Source organism: Apodemus sylvaticus, chromosome 5 (genome assembly GCF_947179515.1).
Source record: "Apodemus sylvaticus chromosome 5, mApoSyl1.1, whole genome shotgun sequence".
In the NCBI taxonomy this organism is placed as follows: domain Eukaryota; kingdom Metazoa; phylum Chordata; class Mammalia; order Rodentia; family Muridae; genus Apodemus; species Apodemus sylvaticus.
Genome location: NC_067476.1, coordinates 50,937,449 through 50,960,845, shown reverse-complemented (window position 1 = coordinate 50,960,845; position 23,397 = coordinate 50,937,449). Strand labels below are relative to the sequence as shown.

Genomic DNA, 23,397 nt, shown 5'->3' with positions numbered 1-23,397 from the left:
AAGCCAGGGTAGGAACCAAAGCAAGAGACTACAGAGGACCACCTCTTACTGACTTGTTTAGCCTGTCCAGCTTGCTGTTTTGTTTACCCAAGGACCACCTGGCCAGGGGTAGCCCTCTCATGCCAGTAGTCAATCAATAAAACGTTTTCATTGATCTGCACACAAGCCAGGCCTCAGTTCAAGTTCTCAGTTCACCTTGTGTTGAGTTGTTAAAACCTGACTCTAAACCCAGGTCTCCTGGCTCCAAATCTAGACCCACTTCCCCCTGATTGACAGGACTTGAATGACAGCCCCATTGCTTCCTGGTCAGGCAAGGTTGATCTTCTGAAGACTGACTGATAGACGTTTCCAGCCTGCTCTTAAATATAATCTTTGTTTCTGTGAGACCACATCCAGCTGTCAAGTAGCTGAGGACAGGATGTTAAAATACAAATCATTTTGTGGTGGGCTCAGTGGTGATTCTTTGTTTTAAATATTTTATTTTAATATTTTCTTCTTTTTTTTTTTTTTAAGCCATTTGGTCACAATCAATCTCAACAAGACATTCTACAGGAAAACACAATACTAAAAGCCACAGAAGTTCAGTTCCCTGTAAAACCAGTTGTAAGCAGTGAAGCCAAGGTATTAATCTCATAATGTTCTGTGACGTGCCTGGGCTGTGGTTCCAGTGTGGTCAGTGCTTCAGTAACCTCAATGGCAGGGAAGGCCGCCAGAGTGCTCTGGGAACGGGCGCCTCGCTCGGCCTGGGATGTGCTGACTTTCATCCTTAAGCACTCAGTATGCTTCCTTAAGTCTATGTGCACAGCAACTTATTTCTTTGAAAATTAGGAGGAAACTACAACATCTGGACCCTTTATTACTTTTAGATCTTATTCAGTCTGCCTGTTGTAATGCTGAGATACTTAAGTATATAAAAAGAGGGACTGGAGAGATGGCTCAATGGTTAAGGGCACTGGCTGCTCTATCAGAGAATCAATTCCCAGCATCCACACACTTTACTATGTCCTGTAACTCCAGTGCAAGGGGATCTGACACCCTTGTCTCCCCGAAGACACACACACTTCACTGACATTCATGCAGGCAAAACACTCATACAGATAAAGTCAAAGAAAACACATTTTTAAAAAATAAAAGTAAGTAAAAAAAATAAAAGTAAGTATAAGGAAGAGAAGGTGTAATAATAGCTATCAATTCTCCCCCCATGGTAAACACGAACATGATTTTATTACTTACAGCAGTAAATTCAATTCTAAAGTTATAATCGTTTGTTATGTGAATGTGTAAATTTTCTATTACTTCTTTGTTACAGCTATCAATCTATCATTTCTATAGTGCTTTTATATACATTGTGTATTATTCTTACTTTTGTAAAGCGAGGAAACAATCACAGCATACAGAAATGCTTAGAATCTTGTGCCAAACACAGCAGTCTCCTGCTGACCTCACCCCTTGTTCTCTGTGCTGTGTGCACTGGGTCAGAGGTGAATCCAGTTGAGTCCATTCTGGAAACGTGTTTGCAATCTGCATATGTCAGTGTGCTTGGGAAAGTCATGAGAGCTGGGGCTCCTGTGGAGCAAGCGAGCCTTTGCCAACCTCCACTCTGCCTGGCTGGCTTCAGTGCCTGTTCCTTCAACTACAGTAACTACAGGGTGTTTGCAGTCAGAGCTCCTTCATACTTAAAGAAATGATGACTTTGTAAACTCTCATTTATTGAAAATTATCCATAAATCTTCATTGGATTGGTTTTGTATCATGTTTTTTACTTTGTTTTTTTTTGTTGTTGTTGTTGTTTTTGTTTCTTTTATTTTGGTTTTTCAAGGCAAGGTTTCTCTGTGTAGAACAGACTGGCTTCAAACTCAGAGAACCGACTTCCTCTATCTCCCGAGTACTGGGAGTAAGGGTGTGTGTCACCATGACTGGTTTGGTTTTTGTTTTTGAGATCAGGTCTCATTCTAGTTCAAGCTAGCCTTAAATATTTGACATAGACTGTCTCCCTCACAGTAACCCTCCTGCTCCAGGCTCCAAAGGGCTAGTATTTTAGGTGTGAGACACAGTTCTTGGTGGCTATAATAATTTCACAATAAATTAACAATATGTATTTTATATATTTCTTTAACATAATGGTTCAGTTTAAGGTTGGGGTTGGTTTGGGGGGTTTTGTTGTTTGTTGGTTTTTGAAACAAGATCTTACTATGTAGCCCTGGCTGGCCTAAAACTCACTACGTAGACTAGTTTTAAAAGAAAAAAATAAAATAAAATCTAAAGATGCTGAGTTGACCTAGGAAACAGAAACCCTAATGGGACTTCTGTGTCAATGTGATCTTCATTTAAAGATAATCATGCTGAACAGAGGAAGAGAGTAGGGCTAAGAATGGCTTCTTAAAATTTGGCAGAACAAAACTGATAATAAAATGTGATTAGAGTCAGAAAAAAATACAAACAAAAGATATCTTAAGAATTTTGTAGGGCTGGAAAGATGACACAGTGATTAAGCACCCACATGGCAGCTGACAACTATAACTCCAGTTCCAGGGCATCTAACACCTCACACAGACAGACTTGCAGACAAAACACCAACGCACAGGAAATAAAAATTAATTGAAAATTAAGAATTTTATACGTAGAAATAAAACTTTGCAGCAGTACATCCAAGGAAAGCAATCTGACAAAGGCTATGATGTGCCTGGGGTGCCACTGGAGGGCTGAAGTCAGAGGGCCACGTCATTGTTACCTCCAGAGTTCTTAAGCTTTGGCCTTCTGTAAAAGTTGATCCGTTTACATACAGTCTTTTATTATATGTAAGTACACTGTAGCTGTCTTCAAACACACCAGAAGAGGGGCTCAGATCTTTATTACAGATGGTTGTGAGACACCATGTGGTTCCTGGGATTTGAACTCAGGACCTTCAGAAGAGCAATCAGTGCTCTTAACCACAGAGCCTTCTCTCCAGCCCCTCGTTTATAGTCTTAATTGTGTCCTTGCTTCTGTAGCTGTTGTTGGGTTGGTATTTAGAAGGTAGGAGATCACTAGTGTTACTCTCTTTCTCTCTCTCTTTTGAAGGCCTTCATAAGACGCTGTTTGGCTTACCGAAAAGAAGATCGATTTGATGTGCACCAGCTGGCAAATGACCCATACCTTCTGCCACACATGAGAAGATCAAATTCTTCAGGAAACCTACATATGTCTGGGCTGACAGCAGCTCCCACGCCTCCTTCTTCAAGCATAATTACTTACTGACTCCTCTAAGATTGGCATGATCTCTTCTCTCTGATTGGCTTCCAGATGCATACTTGAAGTTGAGTGCATTTGAGTGTTTGTGGTTTTTTTTTACATGGGACATGGTTAAGAAGTGTTTGTGAACTAAAGCTCTCCATGGAGTCCTTTGTGTGAGAGTGGATCATGGACAGTGACTAAGTACACACTCAACTCCTCACTGCCCTGGAGCAGCACAAAACAGGAATGCCATGTTACAGTAGAACAAGGGGGACTCTGTAAATAACGTTTATAATACTTAAATATATTTGATTGTTACCAGAGTTCTAATATGAAGGGTAGTTTTTCATTATTTAAGAACACATGGAAAATGATGAGACATTTGTGACACAGGAGCTACAGTGCCTGGTACAGCGTCGGCAGCGCTTGGCAGCTGATCTGCAGAAACCAAAGCAAGAACTGAGCGACAGCGGCCGTTGTGTTCTATAGCAGAATGTGAGCGTTAGGGTCTTTGGACAGTTGTAGACTTTGTCATTTGCCTATTCTGGCTTTTACCAAGTTGTACCTCGAAATCACATGCCAGTGGTCCGCCGCCTACCCCACCCGCTTGACTGGTCGTGTTAAAAGTGATCTGTCACTTCTGGACACTTCACATCTTTTGACACAGAAAGCTGCCTATTGCAAATCAGTTGAAGTTACTAAATGATAGTATTTCCAGGGCTTTCAGTGATTTAGAATTAACAGGCATTTTTCTTTTGTTTCCAGGCCTGGTTCATTAAAACAGGAGACAGTGTATAACCAAAAGCGGGCCAGTTGTATGCAGGATAATGATGAATTCCCTTCTGGCTCTATTGTAAACTACTGTACAGATGTCGGATTACAATTACTGAGTTTCAGCAGCTTATTCTTGTACAAATGTTTAAAAATACGGCTTTTCTAATTGGATATTGTATTTTTTTTAAGTCTTCTTGAAGGCGCTTTAATTGCTGCTAAATGATATTGCTTTTTTGCTATAAAAAATTGAATGACCTTGAAGGCACAAGTTGACTGTACATCGCAGAGAGATATTAAAAGCAGGCACTCATTAACAATCAAGGCATGTACAATGATCCATGTTGGGCATATTGAGTTCTTTAAATCAGTTTTTTAGGTTCTAGAGCTGTGGAACACATAGAAACTAGATCTATAAATTGTTCATGGTTATTGTACATTTCTAGAACGTTCTCAGCATCACGGTGGGATGACAGTCCCATAGAATGTCCCTTGTGGTTTGTACAGATTTGTTAAAATGTGAACATTTTCCGACTGCCTTGTGTGGTAGAAACCAATACTTTTTGGGGATGCTGTATATCATTCTTGTAAGGATTTTTTTTTTCTTTACTGTCACATTCATAATGCTGAGACTTACATGTAAGTTGTCCATGGTGCAGAAAACAAGCTATCCCTGCCAGACAGCCCGTAACATGTACAGTTAAACTGTGGCTCTTACCTGGTGTTGCAAGCCATTTTGTTTGTTTGTTTTCATTGTACATAGACACATTGTCTGTCTAAGATGCTGCTGGAATTATAGAGAATGTAGCCAAACAGTAATAAACAATGACAGTAAAAATGTAAAGACTGTGAAAATTACGCTCAAAGAACCGTTAAGATTGAGGGTAATAGCATAGCTCCTTTACTTAAAAGGTAGATGAATAAATTCCTTAAGCATCCTCAAGACAAACATGACAAACATGAAATGTTGCAGGCTGTTAAAGTTAGAAACGATGTTTAGAAAAAATATAAATAAGAGTATCAGAGATCAATCAACTTACCCATGTCTTCTAAAGTTTTTTCCAATGTCGATGTAAATAGCCTACTAGTATTTGTGCTCAGTGAACCAGTGACCTTTGTGAGGAACTGGTGCTTGTTGCTAAATAATTTCCATGTTGCCCTGGCAGTTTCCACCCTTTGTTTTGAGTACTAGTTATTTCTTGTCTTCTGGAGTCATCACTGACTACAGGTAAAGTAAGTGCACGGTTCTCAAGCTGGAGAGCAGCTGTGCAGGTTGGGGGTGTGGTCACGGGCTCACATAGGTTCAGTCCCCAGCAGACTGCCTCCCAAAAACAGTAAGTGCACACATGAATACTGAACTCAGTAACCACATGAATGTGGAAAGAAGCGCAGAGGCTGCCATGACGATGGGTGCCAACGTTGAGGGTGGGAAGCGCGTGGTTTTCCCTGTGGCCACACTTTTCCTACGAAAGAATTTGAGTTTAAATGTAAACACATCAGGTCCTTCTCTAGTTTCTTTGTTTTTTTGGGGGGGGGGGGGGGATTTGGTTTTTTTCGAGACAGGGTTTCTCTGTGTAGCCCTGGCTGTCCTGGAACTCACGCTGTAGACCAGGCTGGCCTCGAACTCAGAAATCCGCCTGCCTCTGCCTCCCAGAGTGCTGGGATTACAGGCGTGCGCTACCACCGCCCGGTGCTTCTCTAGTTTCACTGTAAATTTCCATGTTTTTCAAATAATTTTTCCTCTGAATACACTAAATTTCAGTGTTTTGAATATCTAGCCTATTTCTAAAACTACTTGACAGCTAGTTTCTAAATTGAATTTTTGGATTTTGGCTCATTCTTCGGTGGTTTTTGAGTGTGTATAGTTTGTCCATTTGTATCTGAATTGGCTTTCCCACCCCAAATACATCTCCAGTTACCTTACTTCCCCCCACCCCCATTAATTAATTTATCTAGAATCTGGTTATGTAGTCCAAAACGGCCTCAAAGTTGATAGCAGTCTTCCTGCCCCAGCCTCCAGAATGCTGGAATTCTGTGTGTGGCTACTTTACTCTGTAGTGGTCTGAATAGGTTTGGTCCCCATAGATTAATGTGTTTAAGTGGTTGACCCATAGGAAGTAGCACTATTAAGAGGTATGACCTTGTTAGAGTAGATGTGGCCTCGTTGAAGGAAGTGTGTCACTGTGGAGGTGGGCTTTGAGGTCATATATACACTTAATCTCCATCCAGCGTGGAACAGTCTGCATTTGGGTGCCTTCGGATCAAGATGTGGAACTCTGAGCTGTGTCTCCAGCACCATGCCCACCTGCGTGCCGCCATGATAACAACAGACTAACCGGAAACTGCAAGCCAGCCCCAGCTTAGAGCTTTTCTTTATAATAGAGTCACCTTGTTATGGTGTGTCTTCGCAGCCATATAACCCTAAGATGTGGGTTATCTGTCTCCTTGCCCTTGTGGATCTTTGGCCCGTTTGGTCCATAAAGGCAGAGATAGCAGCGACATGGAGGGGGCTGGGGTTCGGAAGCCCCATGAGTGCCTGCGCACAGTGAATGCCCACTCTGGGACCACTTGTCAGTAGGCAGATCAACTTTCCAGAGGGTGACTAAAGGCTTATAAAATTTTGCAGGGCTGGGCGGTGGTGGCGAAGGCCTTTAATCCCAGCACTTGAGAGGCAGAGGCAGGCAGATGTCTGAGTTCTAGGACATCCAGGGCTACACAGAAACCCTGTATCAAACAAACAAAACAAAGTTTTGGGAGACTGAGGGTAGGGACATCCAAGATGAGCAAAGGCCATTGCCTGGTGTGCCTCGTTAGCATGGGGAATCATTTCCGTAATCTCAGATGCTGGCTGAATGACTAGGTTTTGTCAGGAAAAAGGAAATGGATCCTATAAAATAATTAACGCTAAATGACATTAGCGTTAGGGTCAAGTGTAGGCACTCAGAATACCCCAGACAGGACCCGAGAGAAACAGCACTGCCCCTGTGGAGAAAGGCCCCAGGTGCCCGGCTGAGAGGCTGTCTGGTTGTGGTAGACATCGGCCTTAGTCGGCAGGGTTTTCCCATGCTCAGGCACCCTGGAAAACTTTTAAATAGGTAAGATTTGAGGGTATAAACTGAATTCAAAATTGGTTTTCATAAAACTGAACCGAAGTGGTAGAAATTTTCAAGGGAAAAGCAGGTTGGCTCAGGCCTGAGGCCCCTTGGCCTTCAGCTCAGGTGTGGATCCCCTGCACAGGCTGCACACCTGAGGGCACAGGGACACCGCCGCAGTTGGCAGCAGGATGTTGGCAGCTGTCTAGGTTCTCTGTCTGAAAATGAGGATCCAGGTTTCTAACGCTGCTGTGTGCGTGCGATAAAGGTCACTGCACTCCGAGCTATGCCCAGCACTTAGAAAGTGCTGGCAGCGGCTGCTTTTTAAAACTCCCAAGATCATTGCTTTTGCCTTATTCACAAAAAGCCTTTGGTTCTTATAACGTAAGTTCCTTCAAGAAAAAGTGGTTTCTCAATGTTGGAATCAAGTTTCGAGGAAGAGATGATTGCAGTCCCAGGAAAGGGAAGGTGCGCGCACAGACGCACACAGACTGACTAGGAAACAGGAGTTTGGAGGGGAAACACCAGAGCTGGGCTAGAAGGTTCTTCTGCCAGATATGCTGCTCCCTCAGAAGTGCTTCTGTGCCTCTGGCATCTTTCCGGTAAGATGGAGGATGAGGTAAGATTTGAGGTAGGAGGGAGGGAGGGTGGGAGGGCCTGCTCTTCAGTAGGGGAAGCTGGTGTGGCAGAGTCGCACATTCAGTGATGCATCAGAGGGGATGGAGAGAAGCTTGGCACAGCGACACCCGCAACCTTGGTGTCAGGCCTGAGTTGAAGTCCAGAGCCAGCCTGGTTGTCAGACAGGTAGACAGACAGACAGACAGATCAAACTATCTTTGGAAGCCTGAAATGTCACTTTTCAGTGGTGACAAAAATCAAAGAGCAAGTGTGACTTTTTATATCATCGTAAAAGAGCAAACCTAAAGAAAAGTTTTGGACCGCTGTCAGCACGCACCGGTGGTGGTAGTGGTCACCAGAGAGCACCTACGCTCCTTTCAGGTAAGAGGAAGGTGAGGTGCAAACCAGTGCGGTCCTTGCTGTGTTCCCTTGCCCTCTGCAGTCATGCCACCCACGGGTAGGACCTGTGTGCCCTCCCCAGAGAGGCTTCCAGGGTGTTGACACCTCTCCACGGAGGAGGAGCGGAGGAGCTGTGGGCTTGGCCCTGCCCACCGATCTCCTTCTAATGAGAGCTTTGAAGCTGACTCAGTAGCTCGCTCGCACAAAGGAAAAGTTCTGGAAGTTGGGAAAACCTTCAGTGCATCCCTCCAAAGTCTTGGGACTGATAAACATGCGCAACCCCCCGCCCCACCCCCTCACACAAGTCACCATGGGATGTCCAACACTGCCTTCACACAGATCCAGATGGCTGAGCGCCCCCTCATGCACACCACCATGGGGTGTCCGACACAGCCTTCACACAGATCCTGACCACTGAGCGACTCCATTTCAAATTTTCATGTAAGCTTCAAGGCTCTTAAGCTGTTGGGAAAGCCTTAGGCCAGACACCACACCCTGACCCACCACTCCATCTGAGTTGATTGCCTGCTGTATGTGTGTTAATTCACAGATTTAGCAGGAAATACCAAGGACTTCTGTAAGACAGGGCAGTCATCAAACTTGGACACCAAAGTTGCCAAAAAATGAATGTGTTTAGCAGTACGTTTAGGTGTTTCAAAGTAACTATTTAGTCTACTAATGAGCAAATTCATAACTTCTTTTTATTTGCTTGTTTTTTGTTTTTGTTTTTTCAAGATAGGGTTTCTCTGTGTAGCCCTGGCTGTCCTGGAACTCACTCTGTAGACCAGGCCGGCCTCAAACTGCCTGCCTCTGCCTCCCAGAGTGCTGGGATTACAGGCGTGTGTCTCCACTGCCCAGCCATAACTTCTTTGTAAATAGTCAGGAAAGGATAATGGGGTGGGGGTGGGGGTCTGGTGTCTCTGGTTTGGAAGTCAGCTCTGGCTTTGTCTTCCTTGTTGGTTTATCCGTGTGAGCATAGTCACTAACTTCTACATCTGTAAACTGTGTACTGACCGCCCCTGCCTGCTGGAACCGAGCACAGGAAGTGAGACCGGTTGCACAGGGACCCACACCCAAGTGCAGTGCACACACACACACACACACAGAGCCTTGGAAGCCATTGGGAGGCACCAAGGAGAGATGGACAGCTGGGGAGCAGCCAGCCCCTGGGTTTGATGTGCTTTTGAACCCATATCTGGGCAGTGAGGCCCTCCTGTGGCTCTCTGGAGTTCCTCACCTGCCTTGCACTCTCAGTTTCGGAGGCCTAGCACATTCCTGGGGTGCCGCTGGGTAGGATGGGCTCTTTCCCAGGTTAATGCTGCTTCCCCACTGCGCTCTGTGGATCTGAAGCCTCTGTGGACACTAACACGAGTGGCTTCTGGACTAATGGATCCCAGGGCTTGGTAACATTTGTTTTTCTTTGACAATTTTAACTCTCCAGTAGGAATGTGGGTTTTTTTTTTTCCTTCAGTTTGTAAAGCTTTTTCAGAAGCACGGGTTATCTAGCAGACAGTTTCAACTCTTAAGTCTTTAAAAAAGAAACCTCTTTGAAGACAGACAGACAGACACACACACACACACACACAGAGCATTATCAGGTCTTGCACATCAAGATTCAGAGTTCCAGGCCAGGCGTGGTAATACAGGCTTTAATCCCAGCACTCAGGAGGCAGAGGCAGGTGGATTTCTGAGTTTGATCTCAGCCAGGGCTACACAGAGAAACCCTGTCTCTAAAAACAAAAGAAGGAAAAAAAAAGATTCATTGTTCCCCAGTAGTGACCATGTTAGCTAAGGAATCTAAACAGTGAGGGCAGGATTATTTTGTATATGCTAAAGTGTAATTTGTTTTTTATTTTGTTCGCTTTTCTTTTAAATTCTAAGAGAAGATCTTGACCTTTAGTATCCGAGGAGCTGATTTGTAAGGCTAGTTTAGAGAAAATAATTGACATTCTAATGTCGCTAATGTTAAATGACCTTAAAATGGCTTTCTCGTCCCATGAGTTCATTGTCTGCATGTAACTCCCACATTTCTAGAAGCCATACTTGGAGGTGAAATCTGGAAAATATAAAGTCCTTGGTTCTACACTGGTTAGAGAGGATAAGCGCGCCTGCGCTTGTTTAGCGGCCTGGCACAGACGAGGGTAGTGGCTATGGTGTGTCTTGTTTCGAGCTTGTAACATGAAACCTCAAGGGCTTTCGTGCCCGGTTCTCAGGCCAGCCCTGTTGGCGCTACAGTTTTTCCCTTTGGTTTGGAGAGTTTGGGAGGAACCACAATGGAAAGACTTGCACTCGATTGCTGTTCCCACAGAACTGAGGTAAAGCCAAGCAGGGCTTGGTCTCTGTAAGCAACACTCTTCTTTGTGTGCATTTACTCCTCCGTGGTAACACGCAGGGGACACTTCAATAAAACAGAAACAACCGGAGCCGACAGCTTGTTACTTTCTTTTGTAGCACCGAGTGTTGGGGGTCTTCCCCCCAACACACACACACACACACAAATATTTAAGTTTTTATGGTGTGGTTATCTTTCCATTGAATCAAAATGGTGTAATTGGATAGGGAAAGCTAGAGTTACAAGTCCCCCACTATGCCAGGAAAAAAGTCTACTCAAGCTTGGTAAGTCTCCTGGGTATCTTCCCAAGCCAGCTGTCTGTCCTCGGGGTCTCGACTGATGGGAGAGAACTTGTGTTTATCACACTTGAGCACGTTTGATCATGTGGTAGTTCTGTTCGTGCACTTACAGCCACTGTGGACGAGAAACAAGGGAGGGCGCCTGGGTCCTCATGCCTCAAACCTTGAGCATCTATCATTCTTGACTACAGTTGAGTCAAGAGGCCTCAAACGACTTCACAGTCCTGATGTGTCAGCGCCAGTCACTTAACAAATGGCCTGCCTATTCCCGTGTGTGAGCTTTACTTCCTGAAAAGGCAGCCGTAAATGCAGGCGTGTTCTCGTGCACATAGGGTCATGGCTTCCCAGATCCGGGAAGCACATGCATCAGGAGCTGAGAGCTGTGCTGACAACCTGGTGTCATCGAACTGCTAGGACTTCATAAACACATAGTGGGCAGGCAGGCGCGGACCCGTCCCAGCTGGGAACCTGACAGTGTTTGCTCTTCTGGGTCCCCATGTCCCACCACTGTCCATCACCACACCACTTAGCCTTTAGTGATCGCAAACTCGGTGGACTTTTTCTTTCCTCTTCCACAAAGAAGAACATGATTGTGTCCGGCATGTTCCATAATTAATGTCCCATTTGTCACGGCCCCAACAGATTTCCCCCAACTCCAGATGGGAACTCCTGGAGACCTGATCCTGAGAGTGGGGGAAAGCTAAAACTGCCACCAGGGTACATGCTATGTCCTTAAAGGGTTCCTGGGGACAGGACGCTGAACTCTTATGAGGCTCTGAACTCAAGCACAGTAATGTAGAGTCGCACCCATCTTGTAGGTTTAGGGGGAAGACTAGTCTGTTCATAGTGTGGCAGCAGAAGTTGGGGTGAGCTGGGCCTGGGGACCCCAAGGCTTAACTGGATTAAATGGTAACCATTAAATGGTTCAGTCACTGTGGACATCTATTTTTTTCAATATAAAAGTAATTATACCATACTGTTTAGAAACCTTTGAAGTGACCAGTGGCAAGTACCTCTGGCCAAGACTTCACGATTCAACATGGAGAGAAAATCACATCTGACTTTTGCAGAAAAGCTATTCTATTGGAAAAAAAATATTGGATATTTTCTTTATTTACAAATGTTTTCCCCTTTCCAGGTCTCCCCTTCGGAAACCCCCTACCCCATCCCGTCCCTCTATAAGGTGCTCCCCCCCACACTCCAATCCTCCCGCCCTGGCATTCTCCTATACTGGGGCATTGAACACCCTCAGGCCCAAGGGCCGCTCTTCCCACTGATGTTCAACAAGGCCATCTTCTGCCACGTATGTGCCCAGCGCCATGTGTATTCTTTGGTTGGTGATCCAGTCCCCAGGAGTTCAGGGTGGGGGTGGGGGTGTCTGGTAACACTGTTACTCCCTCTATGGGGCTGTAAACCCTCAGTTCCTTCAATCCCTTCTTCAACTCCTCCATCCGGGACCCCCAAGGGTTGGCTGGGAGCTTCCTCCTCTGTATTCTATTGGAAAATTTAAAAGATCCATTTTCTACGTCTTAACCAGTTTTGTGTTCCCCTCCCCCAAACCTTCATTGGGAAAAGAATTTAAAAACCTAGATGGTGGTCAGAGGCAGAGAATACCCGGGGCCTATCATCCTCTCAGTTCCCTGGACAGCCACTCCCGCGGGGAGGACAGACATGGCTGACGCATCACCTCATCCTCTCTTACCCTCTTCTGCCCCTGCTTGCCCCCCCCCCCCGTCATGGCCGAGGTGCCACCGGAAACCTGAGTGGCCCCGGCCCTCTCTGCCCCCTCACCACCTGGAGCTGCCCTCACAGCAGTTAACAAAGCCAGATGTGACACCTGCAAGAGGGACCTCATTGTCACTGGCCTTCTGCAAGACTGGCAAATGAACACCATTCACCAGGCTCATCTGGATTTCCACATATTTCATTACCCAAGTTAGAAAAGACTACTCGCCAATGAGGTTCTTCAAACCTTCCTTGATCTCTGCAAAAGGCAAGGTCCTCAGGGCTAGAATGATCTAAGCAGTTTAGCCCCCACGCCAAGGCCTTGCAGGGCACAACTCCGCCCCATTCCACCCCAGCGCTACCCAGCCACACTCCCTCTTCAATCTGGTAAGGATGTGTCGCCCCGAACTACATGTGTCACCCTAACCGCATGTGCTACTTCCCTGCCGATCTTGGAAGACCTTCCCTGAGTGTCCTCACCATCTGCTCCTTACCCGTCACCTGCCAACTGGCTGGGCACGGGATGCCCGCCACACCCTAGCATCCCAGCGATGACCAGGGAGTACACCCGAGGCAGGTGCTGGCAGTGAGGGGGATGCTGTACCAGACCGCGTCCCAGCCACGATTTGGGGCTGATATCCCGGAGCTAGCTCCACGGCATCAGCCAGCCAGGCAAGCCACTGTGCTGGAAGCTAGAGCACGCCTTCCGCCTTTGTTGGCCACGCCCTGGGCCCTGCAGGGTCGCCCTGTAGACCCCGCGGCCTCCGACGGATCGCGGCTTTTCCAAGTTTGCAGCGCCACCTGGTGGCCGGCAGCGTTCACTGCGGGGCGCCGTGGAGACTTTCTGGGCCGTTTTGTAGGGAGAGCTGAGGCTTGAGGCAGGACAGATCTACCTGGATTCAAACTTCCTCCCCAAGGCTTCCCTAGCGTGTGAACTGGAGCTTTCCAAGCCTCGGTCCGAGGATCCTGAGAAGGAAGGCTTGTTATTTCCGAGGAAAGCATTTGGCGGCCTGCCCTCAGATCATCACATTTCTCTAAATAGTCAAAATAAGTGTTATTCAATATATATTTAAAAATATGTGTATTAAATTAGAAAAAGGTTTCTTCCATGCACCACAGTTGGTAATGAGACCATAACTCTGTCCAAAACTTTAAAACCTGATAAGTACAGGTAAGTATAAGATCTCTCTCTCTCTCTCTCTCTCTCTCTCTCTCTCTCCCTCCCTCCCTCCCTCCCTCCCCCCCCCATGTCTCTATGCATGTGTCTCTATCTGTCTCTCCTTCAGTAGTAGATAGAGCACTTGCCAATATGTGCAAGATCCGTCCTCCAAACAGAAACACACACAGTCCACTGTTGTACCTCTACAATGTCAGCACCACAGATCTGGAGGCAGGAGAATCAAGAATTCACCATCATCCTTGGCTGCACCTTGAATTCAAGGGCAGCCTGGGCGTTCTGAAACTGTCTCAATAATAACAATTATTATGATTATACAGGATGTAGAAATGAAACATTCCTGTAAGCTCCCCCAGTTATGCTAAGCCGAGGGCATTTTGAAGATGCATTCCCTGAGCCTCCGGCAGATGTCTTCGTATTTGTGTGTGTGTGTGGTCTCGTGTAAGCACGCGCATGTGTAAGGGGCCTTGGCTCTTCTTGCTCTAGTGACCACCAAATAGGCTAGCCTGGCTGGCCACCAAGGACCTGCCTGTCACCTGTCTTTGCCTTTCTGGTGCTGAGATTAGAAGCGCCTGCTACCGTGCCTTTTGCGGGGCTGGGTATGGCTTGAGACAGGGTCTGACTACATAGCTTGGCTGTCCTGAAATTTGCTTTGTAAACCTAATTGGCTTAACACAGAGATCCACCTTCCTCTGCCTCCAGACTTCTGGGATTAAAAGTGTGCACCACCATGCCTAGCTATGCTTTGACCTTTCTTTCTTTCTTTCTTTCTTTCTTTCTTTCTTTCTTTCTTTCTTTCTTTCTTTCTTTCTTTCTTTCTTTCTTTCTTTCTTTCTTTATTGTGCACTGGTTCCCGGGGTATCAAAACTACAGTACAGTGGAAGACAGGCACTGTGCTGACTAAAACCTCAGCCCTTAAGAGAGGTGTTTTCTCACCAACCGCTTCCGCCTGGCACCTGGGAGAACTTCCTCTCTGCCCTTTCTCTGGTCTGTCAGTCCAGAGATAGAACAACTCCTTACAGGGAGGAGGGAACCCTCCCTTTCTTAAAAGGTAACATAAAAGATACTCTGGGAGAAAATGACTGATTGTTGACATATGTGTCTATGGTGTTTGGCTGCAGCAGTGGGGCTTTGTGACAGCCTTGGGGGCCAGGCCCTGGATTCTGGGCAGCCCCCCGTAAGGATACATGGGCACAGCTAAAATCTCCTCAGTGACAGGAGTCTGTTCCCTCACAGTGGCGGGCCTCTCCTCCCTGCTCCTGGGCCACTGCAGTCATCTCAATGCACCCTTGCTTCTGTGAAGTTGCCTCTGGGTAGGATGGAGTCTCCTGGCTGCCTGGTTCCAACAACTAGGCAGACCAGCCTGGGGCTCTTGGTGCCTGAAGGCTGAGCGGCGCTGAACCTCTGGGGTTTCATCTTTCATGAGCCTGTGACGTAGCTACCTGTGAGCCACCTCCATTCCTGTAAGTAACCTGTGAGCCCTGCATACTCACATGTTCCCTAAGATAGACTCAGGCGAAACTCCCTTTGGTCTGTTGTTGTCCTTACGCTATCAGGAGCAAATAGATGGTTGTTCACATTTTCCTTGGAAAAGCCACGCAGAGTGCCCCCGTATGGGCTGAGGGAGCCAAACAGAATTGGTAGGAGAGGTTGCAGGCCCCTGCAGGGGGTTCTGAAGGGGCCATCCAACCCAACTGAGCGTAGAGTGTCTGTGGAGGCAATCCTAGTGTGGCCTGTTTTCCGTGTGTCATACGGAATGTTGTGCTTTGTTGGTGTGGAGGTGGCTGCATGCTTCCTGCAATGCACCCGGGGTGAGGCAGGAACCAAGTCTGAGAGTGGATTTTCCTTGAGAGGATGCCGCTGTGAGCATCTTCCTCCAGAGCAGTGGTTCTTCCTTCCTTACGCTCCGACCCTTTAATACAGTTGCTCATGTTGCGGTGACCCCCCAACCATAAAATTATCTTTGTTGCTGATTCATAACCATATTTTTGCTATAGGCATAATGTTTTTATACACTTGTCAATAAATGCTGATCACCCACTGGCTAGACAGAATACCGAATAGAGCAGGACATTTGCCAACCAGAGGAGAGGGAAAGAGGGAGATTTAGATCAGCGGAGTGGATGGAGAGAGGATTGGAGCCATGAGGGAGAGGTCTGGAGAGAAATCATGGAAACAACCTCAAGTCGGAAGAGTCCGATCAACAGTCACGCAAGCACGGCGGGATGGGGCCGGGAGGGAGCCAGATTAGCACAAGTTTAAGTTTGCCTCAGAGCGCCACCTGCTGGTTTAAAATAGCTGGAGAGATGGCTCAGTGGTTAAGAGCACGGACTGCTCTTCCAGAGGTGCTGAGTTCACTTCCCAGAAACCACATGGTGGCTCACAGTCATCTGTAATGTGATCCGATGCCCTCTTCTGGTGTGTCTGAAGACAGCTACTGTGCACTCATATACACAAAATAAATAAATAAATCTTTAAAAAAATAATAAAATAGTCATATAATTAGATGCTTGCCAGGCTGGAGACCCCTTCGCTTGCTCCCTATTTCCTATAAAGCCTTGTCCGTTGAGGGCTTGGGGCTGCTTCGCCACCCTGTCCTGCCATGCCAGGGTCAGCGGCAAGTGAGCCCGAGCTCAAGTTTGGGATAAAGGGACCCGAGTGTGATTACATCGGAGCCAGCTCCTGCTTGGTCTCTTGGGACTTGTGAACAAGGCACAACGGTGCATCGTTTGACTGCTCAGCTATTGAGGTGCAGTTTTAAATAAATCTTGGTTTCTTTGTGATGTTGTTATTGGGGAATAGCATAAGGTAAAGAAATGCAGCCACCAGTTTAATTTACTGCTACATTTACATGAAAGAAATTTCATTTACAAATGGCACCCGGCGTGGGGCACTACATGTAAAAGTTCTTCCTCCCGGCCCCATGCTCCCAGAAATAAGACTCAGACTCAAAATGTTTTTACGAAGACCTTGGCCATATAGCGAGGCTCTGTTCATACTAGATCATAACTGAGGATGACCCATTTACTGTGACCTACATTCTGCCGCGTGGCTCGTTACCTGTGCTCAGGTCCCACGTGTCCGGCTCCTCACATCTTCCTGGGCAGATCTTCCTGTGCCTTGCTCTATTGCAGAATTCCTTCTGCCTCCTGATGTCCCAGCTCCTACTTCCTGCCTAAACCACAGGCCACAGGCTTTTAAATTAACCGCGGATGCATTCGTACAATGCACAAGTTGTTCTCAGATTTTGCTACTGTTATGAATTGTAATGCAGATATCTATTTTCTGATGGCCTTCAGTGACCCCTGTGAGAGGATTGTTTAGCCTCCAAAGGGGTGGAGGCCCTCAGGCTGAGAAACGTTCTACAGAGTATGTGACCACATGCCTCCTTGATGAATGGGGTTCATCAAGAGACTAGGGAATATAATCTAATACATTCTAATCCCAACACATATGGGATATAGAATTATAAGCAGGCTGTGGAAACTATCTCTTGGCCTTCCTCTGTGAAATAAGAGAGGCAACTAACACTGAGCTTTCTGCTGGAGAGAACTTGCGGTGTGAGGGAAGAATTACAGCAATAAAAAGATAGGCACGTACGTGCAAGAGCCTTTGTTTGAGGCAGGCGTTCTCTATGTAGCCCAGGCTGGCCTCAGACTCACCGAGATCCACCTGCCTCTCTGTGTGTCAAGTCCTGGGATCAAAGGTGGGCACCACCACTCCCTGCTGCAAATAGATTTGGCAGAAGAGAAAAGGGGCAGGGAGGGGTGGGGGTGTTGCCATGGCTGCGGTGGAGGCCTTGGGAAGCACAGGATAGAGAAGGAGAACAGCATATAGCCCTGGCCTGCTAGATTGAGGGACACACACACATCCCCACCCCATCCCCGCCCCACGTCTAAGGATATAATTTTGATGTGTATGAGTGTTTGTCTACATGGCATGCATGTGTGCCCCCTGGTGCCCCTACGGAGCTCGAAAGAGGCACCAGAAAGCCTGGCCTGGAGTTATAAATGGTTGTGAGCCACCATGTCAGTGTCGAGAATCAAATTCCTGTCCTTTGCAAAAGTCACAAGGTCTCTTAACCACTGAGCATTTCTCCCGGTCCTGAGGAAGACTTTTAACCGAGGAATGAAAGAGCTTCTTCCAGCTGGGCTCCGGAAGCTGTGGCTATGGAAGTGGGCGGGACCAGCCTCAGTGCAGGGAAGCAGAGAGGCTAAGCAATATGGCTTCCCATCTCTCCACGAGACAAAGGCTGCACAGTGTGGAGGCACTGTGTCCCTGGTGGTTCACTGAGCCATTGGGTATACTTATGCCTGACTAAGGCCCCCATGAATAGCAGGGATTGGAGGACATCAGAGAACAGACAGGCTGAGGAAATTAAACATGAGGACAGCATTTGATTCCCAGTTCACCAGACCTGACTGACTCATCAGGGACCTTGGATTTGGTAAAGGGCTTCAGAAGTCTTACCAAACCCCATGGGGAGGAGGGGAGCTGTAGAAGAAAGGAGAGGTCTGGAAAGCCTGTGTGATTTGGGCAGACATGTAAATGAGATTTGTAAAATATTAAATCGCAGGGAGTTGAAAGGACAAAGTAGCTGTCTGTGTGCTCAAAGGCAGATGTGGCGTGGTTTATAGGGACTCAAATGCTGTGCTAGTGACCTTCTGGAAGGCCTTATGGACTGAGCAAGAGAGGAAATAAACAACAGACTAGCACAGGGGAACATTAAGCATGACTTGGTGATGGACAGCTCTCTCATGAGATGATGAAGTATGCGTGTATCCTCTGCGTGAGGTAGAGTGGGAGGAGATTATTCAGCCTGAGGTCCTTTAAGCAGCCCGCTGTGGTTGACCGCAGTACAGCAGGGGCCATGATGCTAGCTGGGAGCCTGTCAAAACCTAAGGAACCGGCTCTAGGGATGAACACGAGAACAAGAGTATGGCTCTGAGCCGAGCTGACAGCACTGGCTGGCCCAGCTGCCATCAAGAATGGATAGATGCATAACAGTAACGTTTATTTGTCTTGGAGGCTGCTGCCTCTGTCTGCTTGCCTAGGCCTAGTCTTGGAGGTTTCTAGCCTCTGCAATTTTTTCTAGACCTAGAATGTTTTCAGCCCCTGAGAGTTGCTGCAGAATAAACTCACCCCTTCCCAGTTCTCTCTGAGCGCTGGCTGTCTGCTCAGCTGTCCGCCTCAAGCTCCTCTGCAGGCTGACTGAGTCAGTCTGGCTCCTCTCTCTGCCTCTCACTTCTTGCTCTCCGGGTAATCTGGTCTAATCTTTCAGCTCCTTCTCATTCTCTGGCTCCTTCGATCTTTATCTTTTTTTTTTTTTTTTATTGAAAAGGGAAGTAAAAACATTTTAGGATAAAATTAAAGATTTACATGGAAAATATTTCAGATAAAAATAGAAGAGATAAGTAGAAAAACATGTTAAAATTGACAATTTTCATGGAAAATTAAAGAGTAAAGTGGTAGACATGTAAAACATTGCTAAATTAATTGAAATATGAAATAGAAACATTGTATGATAGAATTGAAGATTTACATGGAAAATATTTCTGATAAAATTGTAGAAAAATGTAGAAAAACATGTTAGAATCGAAGATTATCATGGAAAACTTTATATAGATATAATAATGGTAGGCATAAAAGTATATCTAAGTTGATTGAAAGTGGAATTATAAACATTTTCTGATAAACTTGAAGATTTACATAGAAAATATTTCTGGTAAAATTCAAGAAATATATAGACAAACATATTAAAATTGACTATTTCATGGAAAATTTTACATATAAGATGGTAGATAAAAAAAACCCTTTCTAAATTAATTGAAGGTGGAATTAGAAACATTTGTGATAAAATCAAAGATTTACACTGAAAACATTTCTGATAAAATAGAGGAAATATAAAGACATATTAAAATTGAAGATTATCATGAAAAATAATGCAGATAAAATGGTAGACATAAAAAATTACTAATTTAAAGGGGAATTACAAACATTTTCTGATAAAGTTGGAGATTTACATGAGAAATATTTCTGTTAGTCTATATCTTTTTATTGGGGAGTTGAGTCCATTGTTAAGAGATATTAAGGAATAGTGATTGCTGCTTCCTGTTATTTTTTTTTTTTTTTGCTTCCTGTTATTTTTGATGTTATTTTCCTGTTTCTGTGGGTATCTTCTTTTGGGTTTGATGGAAGATTACTTTCTTGCTTTTTCTAGGATGTAGTTTCCTCCTTGTGTTGGCATTTTCCATCTATTATCCTTTGTAGGACTGGATTTGTGTAGGACAGATATTGTGTAAATTTGGTTTTATCATGGAATATCTTGGCTTCTCCATCTATGATGATTGAGTTTTGCTAGGAATAGTAGCCTGGGCTGGCATTTGTGTTTTCTTAGGGTCTGTATGAGGTCTGCCCAGGGTCTTCTAGCTTTCATCATCTCGGGTGAGAAGTCTGGTGTGATTCTGATAGGTCTGCCTTTATAAGCTACTTGTCCTTTTTCCCTTACTGCTTTTAATATTCTTTCTTTGTTTAGTGAATTTGGTGTTTGATTATTATGTGCCGGCAGGAGTTTCTGTTCTGGTCCAGTCTGTTTGGAGTTCTGAAGGCTTCTTGTATGTTCATGGGCATCTCTTTCTCTAGGTTAAGGAAGTTTTCTTCTATAATTTTGTTGAAGATATTTACTGGCCCTTTAAGTTGGAAATCTTTGCTCTCCTCTATACCTATAATCCTTAGGTTTGGTCTTCTCATTGTGTCCTGGAGTTCCTGGATGTTTTGGGTTACCAGCTTTATGCATTTTGCATTTTCTTTGACTGTTAAGTCAATGTTTTCTATGGTATCTTCAGCACCTGAGGTTCTTTCTTCTATCTCTTGTATTCTGTTGTTGACTCCTGAATTCTTTCCAAGGTTTTCTATCTCCAGAGATGTCTCACTTTGTGATTTCTTTATTGTTTCTATTTCCACTTTTAGATCCTGGATGGTTTTGTTCAGTTCTTTCACTTGATTGTTTGTGTTTTCCTGTAATTCTTTAAGGGATTTTTGTGTTTCTTCTTTAAGGACTTCTGCCTGTTGACCCATGATCTCCTGTAATTCTTTAAGGGATTTTTGTGTTTCCTCTTTAAGGGCTTTTACCTGTTGACCAATGTTCTCCTGTATTTCTTTAAGGGAGTTAGTTATTCAAGTCTTTCTTGAAGCCCTCTATCGGTATCATGAGATATGATTTTAAATCCAACACTTGCTTTTCCGGTGTGTTGGGGTATCCGGGACTTGCTGTGGTGGGAGAACTGGGTTCTGATGTTGCCATGTGACCTTGGTTTCTGTTGGTAGGGTTCTTGTGCTTGCCTTTCACCATCTGGTTATCTCTGGTGCTAGTTGGTATTATTGTCTCTGGCTGGAGTTTGTTCCTCCTGTGGGCCTGTAAGCCTGTGTCCTTACTTCTCTGAGCTCAGAAGTGAAAGCACTGATGGGAGATCACTCTCTCCTGGTGTGCTGTGCACAGGAGGGTGTGAAGTCTGGCTCCCTGGTGCAAATGGTGGAGGGAAGCACAATAGCCTTTTCTTTTTCTTTTTCTTTTTTTTTGGGGGGGGGGCAGGGTTTCTCTGTGTAGCCCTGGCCATCCTGGAACTCACTCTGTAGACCAGGCTGTCCTCAAACTCAGAAATCCAACTGCCTTTGCCTCCCGAGTGCTGGGATTAAAGGAATGTGCCACCACTGCCTGGCTTTTGGGGGGGGGGGGGACAACAGCCTTTTCAAGTAACATTTCGCTCGCCCCAAGTCCCACCCATGTTCTTAAGGGATCTGAAATGGAGTTTCCCACTTTTTATTTTTTAATGCAGGAAGAGTTTGCCTAAATAATTAAAATTGTCCTTTGGGGTGGCTTACTGTAATTCCAGGTCTCTCTGGGCATCCAGATGAATGGATGCTTCCTCTGGAGACTGTCCCAGGCGAATCTCTCCTCTACACTGTTCTATCAGCTAGCTCATGTTCTCTGTTATGTTTTTGCCCAATGTCCTCTGCTTTCTGCAACATTAGTGGCCTTCGTCCTTCTCTATGTTGGGTGTTCCTTCTAACCATGTTGGTTGGAAGGTGTAAAAGTATCTTTTTTTTCTTTTTGGATTTGGTTTTTTCAAGACAGGGTTTCTCTGTGTGGTCCTGACTGTCTTGGAACTCACTCTGTAGACCAGGCTGGCCTCGAACTCAGAAATCTGCCTGCTTCTGCCTCCCAGAGTGCTGGGATCACAGGTGTGTGCTACCACCGCCCAGCAAAAGTATCTTTTATTAGGTGTTGTAACTGTCACCTCAGAGGTTTACTGCCTCTGTCTGCTAACCCGGGTCTAGTCCTGGACGCTTCTATCTCTAGACAATCTTATCTAGGCCTAGAATGTTTTCAGCCTGAGACTTACTGCTGAATAAACTGATCCTTTCTAGCTCTTTCTGAGCTCTGGCTGGCCAGATCAACTCAGCTGTTATCTGGCTCATAACTCTTCTCCAAGCTGAATAATTCAACCTGGCTTCTCTCAGCTTCTCTTTGGAACCTTCTGGTTGGCCTTGGCAGTCTGCTCTGATCTTCCGGCTCCTTCTCTGGCTCATTCTGTCTTCACCTGTGTCGAGCTTGGTCTCTTTTTACAACTTGTCTCAGGAAACCCGCCTCTGCCTCCTCTGTTGTCCTCTGTTAGGTAGACCCTCTTTGCTCTCTGTACTCCAACTGCTCACATCCTATTTTGTCAAATCTTTCTCTGATTTGTCACTTTGTCTGCCTCTCGATTAGACATCGAGAGGCCAGATCTTAGGTTCAGGCTCCACCTTAGGGGACCTGACCTAAGCTTGAACTCCAGTTAACCAACAAGCACCAGTTTCCAGGTTACTCTCTGACAAGCCTGCCCCTGGCACTTCACTTCCTAACAACCACCAATGAGCAGGAAAGCACAAGTTTGCGGTTTGCGGTTTGGCTCCCAGCACCAGCCAATTATGAGAAAGGACAACAAAATTCCGTAATGGCCGCCCAATCAAATGTATGCCAAGTTAGAAACCCCCTAGCTTGTTTGCTTACCTCTATAAATAAGTGCTTAAAACTGGGCTGGGGCTACACCCTCCCATTCTGCTGTGCAGACAGGGGTGTGGCCCACGCTCCGGCTTAGCGAGCCAGCTCCTGGGTGATCTTCTTGAGGCTCACGAAAAGGGCACCACAACATCACTGTCAAACACGGCCGCGTCCTTCTACAGTCTTTTCCTTCACTGGGATTAAAGGAGTGCACTAAGGGCGTGTCCCCATTCCAGCAAGAGGGATTATAAAGGTGCATGCTAAGGCCACACCACAACTAGAAACAGGTTTTTCTAATAAACAACACGAGATCACGAGATCGTGTTGTTTATTGCTGTAACAGAGATGCACAGCAGTTCCAGGATGGCAGCAGCACCTTGGGGTGGGGAGGCCAGGTGGTGCCTTATGGAAGATGACTGTGGACAATGAGGCTGGGGAAGGGGTAATGGGATAGGGTCTCACATCCAGGCTTTCTGACCCAACACTGCTCTTTTGATCAATCAGCTGGTACAGTTGATGACTTTGCCAGCATTTCTATTTTAGTACGCCCTTAGCCATCTAAGCCATCTTGGCACTCCCTATGGGCCAAGTTTTCAAACACATGATTCTATGGGGGTCATACCTAATCAGACCACTATCTTACAGGTTTGTAAAAGCATGTAGAAAGCCAGTAAACACAGCCTGAAGGAGTTTAAAGGCAGGCACTTAGGTGTACTCTAGAGACTCAACTG

General features: G+C 45.8%; 1 protein-coding gene across 3 annotated transcripts in view; it reads left to right on the top strand.

Annotated features, from left to right (window-relative positions):
• Tlk1 (tousled like kinase 1) overlaps positions 1-4,828 on the top strand; it is a 118,113-nt gene extending 113,285 nt beyond the window's left edge. For all 3 annotated transcript variants that reach the window (XM_052182665.1, XM_052182666.1, XM_052182667.1), the window contains 2 exons: positions 514-621; positions 3,061-4,828. In XM_052182665.1, coding sequence (XP_052038625.1) covers positions 514-621; positions 3,061-3,237 — 285 coding nt within the window. In that variant the 3' untranslated portion in view covers positions 3,238-4,828. The remainder of the gene's footprint in view (positions 1-513; positions 622-3,060) is intronic.
• The last annotated feature ends 18,569 nt before the right edge of the window (positions 4,829-23,397 follow it).